The sequence below is a fragment of the Terrapene carolina genome, unplaced genomic scaffold, assembly GCF_002925995.2.
Source record: "Terrapene carolina triunguis isolate 2854851 unplaced genomic scaffold, T_m_triunguis-2.0 Scaffold113, whole genome shotgun sequence".
NCBI lineage: Eukaryota > Metazoa > Chordata > Testudines > Emydidae > Terrapene > Terrapene triunguis.
In genome coordinates this window covers 29,123,316-29,137,263 of record NW_020664464.1, presented here as the reverse complement: position 1 = coordinate 29,137,263, position 13,948 = coordinate 29,123,316, and the positions used below count along the sequence as shown (strand labels likewise).

The following is a 13,948-nucleotide window of genomic DNA, read 5'->3' as shown; positions in this document are numbered from 1 at the left end:
CCAATTCTCTGGGATGATCGCTTTACCCCTCCCCCCACCGCGTGGCTGGTATCAGGGAAGATCCCTGCTAGCCAAACGCAAAAAGCTCAGTGCCACGCTGGGCAAACAGGAAATTAAATTCAAAAGTTCGCGGGGCTTTTCCTGTCTACCTGGCCAGTGCATCCGAGTTCAGATTGTTGTCCAGACCGGTCACAATGGTGCACTGTGGGATAGCTCCCAGAGGCCAATACCGTCGAATTGCGCCCACACCAACCCTAATTCGAACCAGCAATGTCGATTTCGGCGCTACTCCCCTCGTCAGGGAGGAGTACAGAAATCGATTTTAAGAGCCCTTTATGTCAAAGTAAATGGCTTCGTTGTGTGGACAGGTGCAGGGTTAATTCAATTTAACGCTGCTAAATCTGACCTAAACTCATAGTGTAGACCAGGCCCTAGTCCTGTGTCTTAAGCACCATGCCACCTTTCCATGTTGTTTAAAGATGTTTGGACAGATGACTGCCATAGACTTGGTTGTGTGTCTTCATATTGTGTGCGGCTGATGTTGTAATGGGGAAACCTACAGGCATGCTGTTGTGGCTGACTGGAACTAATGAGCCACGAGGACTTCCTGAAATCAAACTTCAATACAGTATGAGCCTTTTCTCTCCCCTCTCCCGCCCACCCTGCAGTGACATTGCCTAACTTTGCATTGGCGCAATAATGCAATTAATAAATTCCCCCCAAAACCCACAAGTATTTCAGCCTTCTTTAAAGGGAGAAGCTGCTCTGAAAAGAAATTGTTGAAAAAAAAATATATCTTAAGAGCAGATCAGTTGAATATGTATAATTGTATCTTCTGACTACACTCGCTAAAATAAGTCTTTAATACTTTTTTCCCGCCCTGTCTTTCCTGCAGAGCCAAATGCAGATTTTGGGATAGTGACTACGCTTGTGTGTGGTTGTTTTTTTTTTCTTTTCTCTTTTTTTTTTTTCTCCCCCCCCCCCCCCCCCCCCCCCAGTATCCCAACATTGCATTGGCATCAATGCAGTTCAGTCACTTCAAGAAGTGATGAGCCTACTCATGTGGACTGCCCAGTGGTGTGTTTCTGCCATATTGTATAATGCTACTCAGAGCAGATCTAGACCAGATAGTGGCATATTGCCAGCAGCTAGGCTACACTACTGTTCCCTTAACTGCTAGTATTAGTACAGCTGAATCCATGCAATTACAATGGGAGATTGAACGCTTAATGTTGACATGATTTCAGAGAGTAATCTGGATTCTTTTCTGGCTTGTGCATCAACAGAATTGTTGAGTTTTCATCATGAGGGATGCATGAACTGAAAAAAATCCAGTTTTGTGTTTCAGATTCCAGGGTGATTTGTCAGGGATGGCAGCTAGGTTTTTAATACCTGTAAATGGAGCGGACTTAATTTGGAAGATACACCTCTACCTTGATATAACGCTGTCCTCGGGAGCCAAAAAATCTTACCGCGTTATAGGTGAAACCGCATTATATCGAACTTGCTTTGATCCGCCGGAGTGCGCAGTCCAGCCCCCCCAGAGCACTGCTTTACTGCGTTATATCAGAATTTGTGTTATATCGGGTCGCGTTATATCGGGGTAGAGGTGTATTAAGGTATACAGGAGAAATTCCATGATACCACTTAGTCCAGGGGTCTCAAACTCAAATGACCACGAGGGCCAGATGAGGGCTAGTTCATTGGCCTGAGAGCCGCATCACTGACACTACCACCCCCCTCGCTGCCCCCACTCCACCCCTTCCATGAGGCCCCGCCTCTTCCCACCCCTTCCCTGTCCCCATTCCAACCCCTTCCCCGAAGTCCCCACCCCAACTCCGCCCCCTCCCTGCCCCCAGAGGGTGCATGAGGGCTGTGGCAGGGACTCAGGGCAGGGAGTTGAGGTGCAGCAGAGGGTTGGGGTGCAGGCAGGGGGCTCAGGGTGCAGAAGGGGTGTGGGATGCAGCAGGGGCTCAGGACAGGGGGTTGGGTGGGGTGCAGCAGGGGGCTCAGGGCAGGGAGTTGGGGTGCAGGAGGGGTGTGGGATGTGGTAGGGGGCTCAGGGCAGGGGGTTGGGGTGCAGGCAGGGGGCTCAGGGCAGGGAGTTGGGGTGCAGAAGTGGTGTGGGGTGCAGCAGGGGGCTCAGGGCAGGGGGTTGAGGTGTGGGGTGCAGCAGGGGGCTCAGGGCAGGGAGAGGGGTTCCGGGGTGGCAGCAGCACACACCGGGGCCAGGGGCGGCGCCAGCCCCGGGAAGTAGCTGGAACCATGTCCCTGCGGGAGTGGGGATGCAGGGCTCCGCATGCTGTTTGCTGCTCCTCCAGGTACCTCCCCCGAAACTCCCATTGGCCGTGGTTCCCCGTTCCCGGCCAATGGGAGCTGTGGGGGGGAGGGGGGCGTGCCTGGAAGCCAGGGCAACACACGGACGGAGCCCTCTGCTTCTTTCTCCTCCCCTGGCTGCAGGGACGTGATGCCAGCCGGCGCGGGGCTCGAGGGGGGCAATCCCGCAGGTGTAGTTTGCCCACCCCTGGCCTGGAGGTAGGTCGGGGGGGGGGGGGAAGGTCCGCAGTCTTTTTCACAGTGACTCTTCATCTTCTTGAACCTTCATTACTCACCTTATAGGAATGAAGTGAGCATTTGATGCTGGGTACATGTGTGGTTCAGATGTCTTCCAGCTCGCAAAGTTCAACTTTAATCTCTGAATGATTTTAAAAGCCGCAATTTAATTTCACTTCTTAGAAATCTGCTCTTGATTTTTCATCACTTGCATGCCAAAGTACTGTATAGACAATTGCATATGTACAGCAGGTGCAAATGTGTACTCTTCAAAAGTTTTTTTGTAGGACAGGAAATTGGAGAGGGGTGGGTTGGGGTTCAGTGAAGATAAAACACTGTCTAACCCAGGGGTGGGCAACCTATGGCACGCGTACCAAAGGTGGCACGCGAGCTGATTTTCAGTGGCACTCACACTGCCCGGGTCCTGGCCACTGGTCCGGGGGGCTCTGCATTTTAATTTAATTTTAAATGAAGCTTCTTAAACATTTTAAAAACCTTATTTACTTTACATATAACAGTAGTTTAGTTATATATTATAGACTTCTAGAAAGAGACCTTCTAAAAACATTAAAATATATTACTGGCACACCAAACCTTAAATTATAGTGAATAAATGAAGACTCGGTACACCACTTCTGAAAGGTTGCCGACCCCTGGTCTAACCTAACTTTCAAAATCTAGGTTTCTTGACACCCTCAAGAAGTGAATCTTTTCTCTGGGTAGCTGCTAACTTGTTTTTCTGTTTTGTTCTAGTCTAGGGCATGGCTGGATAAGATGCAGGAGCTGGAGGAGACACTGGCTAATGAAAGGGACAACTATCGCAGGATGCTCTCTGACAAAGAAAGAGAAATGGCTGAGATAAGAGATCAGATGCAGCAACAGTTGAATGACTATGAACAACTTCTGGATGTGAAATTGGCTCTGGATATGGAAATCAATGCATATAGGAAATTGCTGGAGGGTGAAGAAGAGAGGTAAGAAATGATGTTCTATTGAATATTGTTGGTGTCTTTTGAAGGACAGACATTCAATAAATCTCAAGAGAAAGCTCTTTTGTTGGGAGACTTTGATTAAACACTTCAGGGTCTTTTACTACACATGTCCATATTTACCTTTCAAAAATAAGAGGCCCTATATAGCCCCATGTAAGGTGTGGGGCTTTTCATATTAATATTCTCAAAAGCTATAATAGGTGTTAATTTAAAGGCAAGATGTGGTAAGAAGAGATGAGCAAATCTGCAGGGCATTTCTGCAAAGCTTTACTTTTTTCAGCAACCTTTAACAGTACACCTATAAAGGGAGAGAATCCTTAGTATTAGCAGTTTTTTAAAATATGGAGGTGAGGAAGCTTTTTTTTTTTTTTTTTTTTAAAGGGTAAGGCATGAGTATTGCTTATTTTGTTAGTCTGACTTAAGTGGAATAGTATGCAAACGCTTGGGGAGCCAGATATGACAAGAGCACTGTGGCTCTTGCAATGGCAGCTTGTTTTGTTAACCCAGGCATAAGGAAATGAAAATTATGTGTATGTAAGTGAGCATTGAAATACTTGAAGTGTGACGTGTTTCCTTCCTCAAATCCAGGTTGAAACTATCTCCCAGCCCATCTTCTCGGGTGACAGTCTCTCGGGCATCATCAAGTCGTAGCATGCGCACAACCAGAGGAAAGAGGAAGAGAATTGATGTGGAAGAATCTGAAGCCAGCAGTAGTGTCAGCATCTCTCATTCAGCTTCTGCTACTGGAAATGTTTGTATTGAGGAGATAGATGTGGATGGGAAATTCATCCGCTTGAAGAACACTTCTGAGCAGGTTTGAAAACAAAATGATGTGCCATCACTTTGCGATATACTGATTGCAAGAAGGCAGCCTCAGGCTGCGTTTGTCTTTCAGGCTTTGTATCGTGCCAGAACCCAAGAGTGCTGTAAAAAGCAAATGGCTCTAGGATTTGGTATTAAATTAATGATCCAGCATGACCTCTTACCCAACATTCTGGCATCGGAGGTATTTTCTTCCTGATAACATGTACAGCTGAGGTTCCTAAACACTTAATCATGTAAGATGCTAGTCACATTTCTAGGCACTGAGCATACACGTAGTAAGAGACAGACCTTGCTATCTAAAATGACAAGGCAAAGGGTAGCAAAAAGAAAATAGCCTTAATTTACAGATGGGGGAACTGAAACACAAAGTTGAAGGTGCTGTCTGTATAGGCATTTGCCTCAATTTGCACCCATCCAGTGTCCAGCTTTCAGTGCAAAACCCTAATTTAAATGTCCAAAGCCACTTATTTGCACCAGTGGAGTTTATTGCTGCTCAGAACTGGGGTAAATGGCACCAGTGTAAGTCACACCATACAGTGCCTTGTCCTGTCAATACTTGAGGCTTGCACTGATCCAGCTACACTGGCTAGCCACAAATGATGGAAATCATACCAGATCCACAATGTAGATGAGGCATGCTCATGGTCGTGCAGAAAGTGCTGGAAACTGAACCTAGATCTGAGTCCCATTAGTATGCCATGTCTACAAGACCATGCTTCCTCTCCTCAACCACAGTTGCCAAAATGGTGCTGAGCATGTCTTGTCTTTGACTGTTTGCAGCTAAACTGTGTTCAGAAGGAGTTTATGTGCATCCAGCACTGGCGCCTGATGCCAGCAACGGATAGACATTTCAAGTATAGACAACACTTTTCCCTTCACTTTTCCATAAACTACAAAACTTCGAACCCTAATTGTTGCAGCCTGGCCCGGTGTCCCTTTCTCCACTCGCTGGGTCCCACATGCTTTCAAGTCACCTAGCTCTGGGGAGCATCTAGTCACTTTCTAGGTCTGGGTATGTACAGGGCATGCTCCCAGGCTCAGACCTCTTGTCTGAAGCCCTTCCTTGGGACATGGAGCACCTCTCTGCCCTCTACCCCTAGAACTCAAAAGCAGAGTCTGAAACTTTTGAAGCCCCCCTCCGAACTCCACTTAAGCTGTGGGTGTGCCTGGCTTCTAGTTTGTCTGTTTCAGAACCGTGTGGTAGGACAGCAAAGAAAACAGGCTTAAAAAGCAATTTCTTAATCACAAACTTTACTCTTAAAGTAAATAGAGAAATTCCTGATACTCCCTCCCTGTGTCTGTTGGCACCCTTCTGAGAGTCCAAGGTTTGTCAGAGTTTCAAGCTGGGCAGAGTCCCTCCTGTCCTCTTTCTCCTGCAAGTTCTTCTTACCCTGCATAGAGCAGAACCTCGCTGTCAAGTAGGGCCTCTGTCCCTTTTTCATGTGTTCCACTGGGATGCTCCAGCCCCTCCTGCAGGCCAGTGTGTAAGAAATCCATTGTTTCATAGTGGTGGGCCTGTGGTTGTCATTCAGAGTGGATATCCCCAGATAGTCCTTCAAGAAGGTGTCCAACATCTTTCCAGAGCAGGGCACTCCCTGGAATGCAGTGCAATACGAAGTGTGCAGTTCAACACAGTACAAAGTAGACTTCATAATTTGGTACAGATATATCCCACTTTGTCACATGACTACTCAACCCTAAACCTCAATAAGATAAATAGGGCTGCCCCCATATGTTTTAGTGTCTTCAGACTCAAGACCGCATTGCACTCACATTTGGAAGTTTATCTCTATATTCAGAAAAAACAATTTTTTTTCAGAATTAAATCTTCAATTCTACATAGAAAATGTTCAATTCTTCATTGGAAATGTTCAATCTGCAGAGTCTATAAATGTTTGTGTTTTCTTTACTCTTGCCATCACTTATAAAAAGCCATGTTACACCAAGCATGGAAAAAGCATTTGTCACAATAGTGCAGTCACAGAGTACTGTTAGGGAAATGTGTTCTGAAAAAGAAAACTGACAGGAGAGTCTTGGTTTTCCGGAAGATTGGACATACTTCGTATGTAAAAGTTTGAGTCTTAAAGGGTACTAAATATTTGTAATGGGGTTCATATTCTATATTTCATGAACCAAGCTGTGATGATAGCTGTCACATTTAAAAATAATAAACGCTTCAACCAATTTAACATCAGAATTATAAATTAGATATGGGGCAATGTGTCACATGGTGTGATGTTTCATTCTGGAACATGAGAGCTAATCTGAGTCTGTTCAGCACTGTGGTTATGTGGACTTTAAGGACAAGGTGATAGCAAATATTACAGAAAACTTTCCAAAGCTTTTTTCCTTGCTGTCTGTCTGGGGGGGCTTTATGATGAGTTCTATTTTTCTTGTAGGAAATTATACTTGCTGGTGTAAATTGAATCTTAAATTCCTTTCCCTTTGTACATAGGATCAACCAATGGGAGGCTGGGAGATGATCAGAAAAATAGGAGACATTTCTGTCAGTTACAAATATACCTCAAGATATGTACTAAAGGCAGGCCAGGTTGTTACAGTAAGTGAAATTAGCTTTGATAAAAATGGGAAATTGTTTGAAAGCAATGTAAACATAAATAGGACAATGAGTTTTGAGTTTTTAGTCCTTTTCCAATCACTTAAGATATTAGCATCTGTATTGACATCAAGTGCACCTTGAGCTTTGAGCATGCCCTTGCACATGAAGATATACATTTAAACTGTCCAATCAGCATGTACAGAAGTGGGGTTTTTTACACACAGGTAAAACAGATGCATAGAGACTGGGCAGAGGCATCCACTTTTAATAGGGGTAAATTAACCAAGTTTTCGCACCTAACCCCTTCTCTTACATACTAGCTGTAATCACAAATGTATTGTGTGACAGAGACTCATTTCATTAAGGTCTCTGTATGACTTCCTTTCTCTTCCAGGTCTGGGCTGCAAATGCTGGAGTTACCGCCAGCCCTCCCTCTGACCTCATCTGGAAGAACCAGAACTCTTGGGGCACTGGCAAAGATGTGAAAGTTATATTGAAAAACTCTCAGGGAGAGGTAAAGTAGATTAGATATAGTTAAACCTTCCTTGAAAGATTGCTCACTGGACTGACAAATTAGGTGCTGGACAGAAGTTGCGTCCTAATAAAAATGAAGCATTTCAAAAAAATGTTTGAAGATAGTTTTAAGGCCAGTTTCCCAGTAAGGGAATGCTTGCCTCCTGGCATTATGGTGAAATGCTTTTACTTTCTGCTTGAGTTAAATCTCCAAAACTCAGTAGCATTTGCTTATAAATGCAGTTCTCTGAAGCATAAGCAGGTATTCAGCTGAATTAAAGTGTCTCGTCTAGTGACAAGTTATTTACTATAATTCAGGTAAGGTGCAAGATATTGGAGCTTTGGGAACACTAATCAGTTGAGGAACCATCAGTTGACTTCCAGGGAGAGAGAGAAAATTCTTAGAGCAGGAAATGTCTAAAAGAAAACTTAAAAGTTAGACCAAAGTCCCTGGCAGAGTCCGTTTAGCCACTGGAGGAACTTAACAAGAAAACAATATGAAAAGTGCATTTCTTAGATGAACAAGCAGAGGTTCTTTGTTTCAGGGTAGAAGTAATACTGGCACCTGGATTAGAAGCATCAGGTCTCTAGACTCTGAGTGTTAGGTTTTAGATAATAAAACAGTAACTCTTATTGCAGGAGGTTGCTCAGAGAACCACTGTCTTCAAAACAACTTTACATGAAGGTGAAGAAGAGGAGGAAGTTGAGGAAGAAGCAGTTGAAGCAATTGAAGAAGAAGATCTTTTTCACCAGCAGGTATTTTGTTAAGGGCTGATTAGTCTAATTTTTATTTAAAAAAATGAGAAGCCAAGCACACGAGCACTGAATTTTGGGAAAATATCAGTCCAAGCTCATAACCAGAACACCCATATAGAGGCATAAGTTAGTGCACCAGATACTACAGAATTCTACATATTACCATAAAGAAAGAGTTATGGCTGCTGTGGGAAATATTATTTTCAGTTGCCAGATTTTTTGGTTGAAAGTCAAATCTCAACATTGTTTATGGAATTAGTATAGATTCAAATTTTTGTTGAACAGTAGTTGAAGTACTTCATTATTTGCACAACTCTGTTTCTTGGACTGTACAGTTCAGTACATTAAAGAATCCTAGCAATTTAAGAAAATATAGCTGTATCTTTAATGTGCTCAGTTGGAAAAACTAACCGTACTTCATGCCCATTCCACAAATCTGACCAAATATCTAGCTTTACATTCCAAAATAACAATTACCCTTAAACTTGTGTTTTACTGGTTCTCTTTTTTCACTACCTCCCCCAGGAGAAGATACCTAGCATTCCTCTGGCTACAGAGGGTAATCTATTTTGAGTTAAAGCTATGTAGTAATGACTGATTTTGGTTTAGACTATGCCAGGTATCATGTGTTATAGTGGTTTGAAGTGGCATTTTTAAGATGCTGAATTTTCTACTGTAGGACTTTTTTTCAGAGCTAACTTTTTCTATTCCTAACAGGGAGACCCAAGGGCAGCTAACAGAAGCTGTGCAATCATGTGAATTTCTTCAATCAACCAGCTTCCTCAGATTATGGTAATCCTGGCCTATAGCGCAGAGCCTTCTCAGAAGCACAATATTTTTGTATTTCTTTTATGTGAGTTTTTAAGCTGCAAGTCTGATGGCCTTAATTTCCTTTCTCACCGAAAAGAAAGTTTTTTTGTAAAAGAAACCATATCTGTAACTCTTGCAAGATGTGAATTGTTGACACTGAACTATGTACTGTCTGAAAATGACCCCTCAATTTTTTATGCCAGTCTTTTTTTATTCTTGTTAAAAGGGAAATATGCCACTGTGTTGTTTTTTTGTTTTTTAGACTACATCACTTAGACTAGCCATCTGCTGTCGATCCCTTTATATTTAGGTGCTGTTGGGGAGTGGAAGGCATTTCCAAGATGATGAATTCTTTTGTACTGAAGACTTTGTTTTTGTACTACGCAATCAAGGTTACAAAACTTTTTTATAGAAAGGACAAGCTTTTCTTTTTTAAAAAAAAACAAAGCCTAATCACGTAAGCACTCATAAGAGGATGAAGGAAGCAGAAAAACTTGTTTTATTGGTACCTTTTTCTTTTACTTAGTTTCTTAACCAAGGGTGGGAGGAGGGTGTTTCATGTTAAACATGCTAGTTGTGTTTTTAAAGATAGTGTAACTTGCTTAAATTTTCTTATGTGATATTAACAAATAAAAAGCTGTTTTAATATGACATGTCTTGTCTCCAAATTTTAGGAAGAAAGCTAAAATTCTCTTTAATGGGGAAAAGGCTAGATACGGTGAAATGTGGAATCTAATCATAGATCCCTCTGCATCTGAAATATGTGGTCCTCAGCCATCTGAAAGTTTCTCTATTCTTGCTGTGCCCAGACACGCTTTTAGTAATTTACTGGGCCAGAAACTTTCATTCCTTTATCTAGACTACAGAAAGCCCAAATGAGGGTTTGGAATTCAAGCATTCTGTCTGGTTCGCTCTCTCCTGGAAAAGAGAGCCATAAACTAGGTATGAGTTGGTTAAATACTTACAATAGATTGCGGCTAGGTTAATATCTATGCTAATAAAATTACTTGGCTTGTTAAGTTCATGCAACTACTTCAGGTTGGTTGTTTCTTGGCATGCAGAGAAGAGGGTTCAACTGGCCTCAGATAATCCATGTAAAAAGTGATTTACTCTCAAAGGCTCAAGTGGCAATCATAAGTCTTGCCAGTTGGTCTTGAAATCTTCCTCCAATGATGATGAATGTACTCAATGGAATTATTTGGAGTGAATGGTCCTTCTATTTGGTCATCTACTCAACACTTATTTATTGGTGCATGCATTATCCTTAACTGTTCCTGAAAGTTGCTTTGCCTTGAATATTTCTGGTAATTCTCACTGTCTGTTCTTACTATTAAAAAAAAAAAAAAAAATTTACATCATATTTGTGATGGGGGAAACACTCAAGTTTTCATTTGGATAAAGCACTACAAATTTGCATACTCGTAACTCCTTAGAAATACTATGAACAGCTTTTCCCATAGCAGTTGAGAATTTCTTTTTAAAACTCTGGCCACAATGAGGAAAGCACAGGAGTGACCTGAAAACAAAATCAACTAAGCTTTTTCTTAAAACCCCAAAATTTGGGTTGAGTTTTGGGTGAATTTGAAGAAATCAATTTGGAGTACTGATTTTTTTTTTTTATTTATTTATTATTTGAACTGGTTTGCCTATATCAATTTAAATATCCCTTGCTAAATCTTATAACTTGTCTAATACTTTACCTATGTTTGTCCAATGGAGCTAATTGATCCCTGTTTATATTAATCTTTCTGCTCTCTGTGGCTTTCTTCAGAACTGAACACACCCTCTTCACATACTCTTTCTATGTAGGAAACCGTCACTTACATTCTTCATTTATACTCTCTATTTACAGTTTTAAAGCTGATGGCAGAAACTAGAAGGGTATTCCAATTAAGGCCCACCCAGTGTCAATTAAAATGGAATTTCATTCTATACTGTCACTATTACTAATGACCATATTCCACATGTAACCATCGGTGCTGTTTGCAGAACTTGAAAAGCCCAAATCATAATTAAATTTCCTTGGTTTCAAGTTCATAGAGTTCTGCTATTTGCACCCCTGGAACTGGGAATTTTACATGAACAGGACTGTAGTTCTGTTTGCCAGCTAAACATATGGATAGGAGCTGGTATTTGAAAATAACTTTCTATTAAGAGAGCTTCTTGTTGAGTACATTGCAAATTTATTGAATGCTGTGGTAAATCAACATCTGTGCTAAATGTCAATTTTTAAAATGCTATCTTAATAAGATATTCAAGTTTTTTTTCTTTAAACTAGCAGGGTAAGTGCTAGTGAATATAAATGACCTTTTTGTGGTTATGTGCTGCTGAACTTCACAGTGAAACATCCTACCACAAGATGGGAGTCTTGCTACCAGAATGTTCCCTATAGATTTTTACCAGTGCCTTATAAGCTTCATAATGACTTGTAGAAGTGTGTTTCACTTTACTGAATGGACATAGTGAAATAAAACATAGCCTTTTTAAGCTTATGAAGTAAACTTGGATTTATGCCAGCTACAGCCTGTTTTTTAAATGTTAACTTCTTACTTATAATAAAAAACTTAGTTTTGACACCAGCTCAATGGTTGCAGGGTTGTCACATTTATATATATCAAGTGCAACTTCTGTTTTGTGAAAAGTGATGATTCTTTCTCCCTCAGACAGAGGTTTTGTGTGTATCCTAGAGTGGAATTGCATTAAAACCCACTTGACTACTTCAGTTGCTGCATTAGAGTCTTTTAACATGTGTGCTGATCTAGGTGAGAGTTAATCTAAGCTGATGTATTTAGGACAGGATCCTGATCAGTGAATTAACTACTAATAGCACTGTGCAATGTTGCATTGACTATGGTTCTCAGGACTATTTCTGAAGGTCATTCTTCGTTTATTCCCTGGCTTCCTAACATAATCTAGCAGTTAGCCTTGCAGACATGTTCCACTTGTGATGTGCGTGAACACATGAATGATTTCTTTTGCACTAATGTGTGAAGACTTTTTTTTTCCCTCCAGTACATAACAGGTACAGTAAATCCTGTCCAAGGCTGCCATTTCTTGACAGCTGTAGGTTACCTCACAATATGAGGAACTATTCAGTGGATTAATTGCATATTTGCAGTAAAATATTATACTAGATTTGGGCTATGTTAATACAGCCAGGTTCCTATTTAAACCAGAACAGCATTCCCTGTTAAATAGCAGCATTCCCTGTTAAATAGCAGCTGGTTTTATTTTTCAGAAATAAGGTTTATAGTTCAAGTGCTTTTTAGCCTTTGGGTCTGTGATTCTTGAGACAAGTTGCATGTTCTTATTGGTTGGTCCTGTAACTTCTATAAAACAAGTTGCATTTGTTCTGTTCTCTGCAAAATAATTAACCCTTTAGCCTTAATCATTTTAAATACAATGGATGAGTACTAGTAAATGATAATAAAACCAAATATACCTGTGTATTCACTCCTGCTTCCACTTGACTTTCCTCCCAGCTGCATGGAGAAGGAGGGAACTAGCCAAACGTGTCTGAATCGGACTTGTTCAAGCATCTGGCATAGTATAAAAAAAATTCAGAGAAAATAAACCAGAATTGCTGTTTAGGAGTCAGTTATTTCATTCACTTTTTGCAGGAAAAACAAAATATTCTGAGTTCTAGTCTAACTGTTAAGGAAGTAACTACTTTTTCAAATGGTGTGTGTTTAGTTACTTATGTGGAATCTTGAGCAGTGGAGTGGCAGAGCGATATTTGGAGGGGGAAACTGCCTTTATACTCATTCAGTACCTTGCATATTATGGACGTTACTGGGAGAGAGGGGGAACTGTCTGCCCTTTTGAAGGCACAAACTGCATGCTAATTGATTATAATGTGAAGTAAGTTTCCTCAGGCAAAGGAGGGACTATCTAATGAGCAGGGAAGTAAACTGTTTCAAAGTGTCTGCCCCAAATAGGATAGCTAATACTAATCAGATGAGTTTTGCAAAGAAGACACAGGCAACTTATGTAAGTTCTAAATATTTATCAAGTTTCCCCACCTTGCTACTTTTGCTACGTCTAGCTCTGACTTCAGTCTTTAATTAAATAGCTGTTGTGTGATACGAGTTTCTGCAGGCTACTGTAATAAACAAGTCTGTTGGAAATAGAAGTTGAGTGGCAGGAGATGTTTCTTATGGTCTTAATTCAATAACTTCAGTGTATTTGAAACTATGTTACAGCAACTTTCATCCAAGGATTGTATGTGACAGTTATAACTATAAATTTAATGTCTTAGGCCTGGTCTACACTAACCCCCCAAGTCGAAGTAAGGTACGCAACTTCAGCTACGTGAATAACGTAGCTGAAGTCGACATACCTTACTTCGAACTTACCGTGGTTCAGACACGGTCCACACGCGGCAGGCAGGCTCCCCCGTCGACTCCGCGGTACTCCTCTCGTTGAGCTGGAGTACCGCAGTCGACGGCGAGCACTTCCTGGTTCGATTTATCGCGTCCAGACCAGACACGATAAATCAAACCCGGAACTTTGATTGCCAGCCGTCGAACTACCCGGTAAGTATAGACCAGCCCTTAGTGAAGACAAATGTTGACTCATTCCGGACTCTTTCCATTTCATGACTCTTTTAAAGTTTCCATCTGTTTGATTTTAGAATAGCTGTTTTTCAGAACTCAGGAAGCTCATAGCAGAAACCTTTGAATAGTATTTAAAGGCAAAGAGACAGTATTGTTACAAACAATAGTGATTTATTTCTGAAATAAGAATTGCTATGCTACATGAATTTTCATTAACAAGTATAGAGGTTTTTTTATGGATCCACTGCTGTGGACAGAAGTCACTACTTGTCAGACAGGCAAAAAGGTATCCTTGTTCTGATGGGTTTAGTTTAAGGCTGTTGATTAATCGCAATTAACTCAAAAAAATCTAGATTAATTGCAGTTTCAATTGCACTGCTAAA

General features: G+C 41.3%; 1 protein-coding gene across 1 annotated transcript in view; it reads left to right on the top strand.

Moving 5' to 3' along the window:
* Positions 1-9,660, top strand: part of LMNB1 (lamin B1) — a 41,330-nt gene extending 31,670 nt beyond the window's left edge. Inside the window, exons 6-11 of the mRNA XM_024193371.3 lie at positions 3,307-3,527; positions 4,134-4,359; positions 6,826-6,930; positions 7,325-7,444; positions 8,083-8,199; positions 8,917-9,660. Of these exons, the coding sequence (XP_024049139.1) occupies positions 3,307-3,527; positions 4,134-4,359; positions 6,826-6,930; positions 7,325-7,444; positions 8,083-8,199; positions 8,917-8,958 (831 nt within the window). The 3' untranslated portion in view covers positions 8,959-9,660. The remainder of the gene's footprint in view (positions 1-3,306; positions 3,528-4,133; positions 4,360-6,825; positions 6,931-7,324; positions 7,445-8,082; positions 8,200-8,916) is intronic.
* The last annotated feature ends 4,288 nt before the right edge of the window (positions 9,661-13,948 follow it).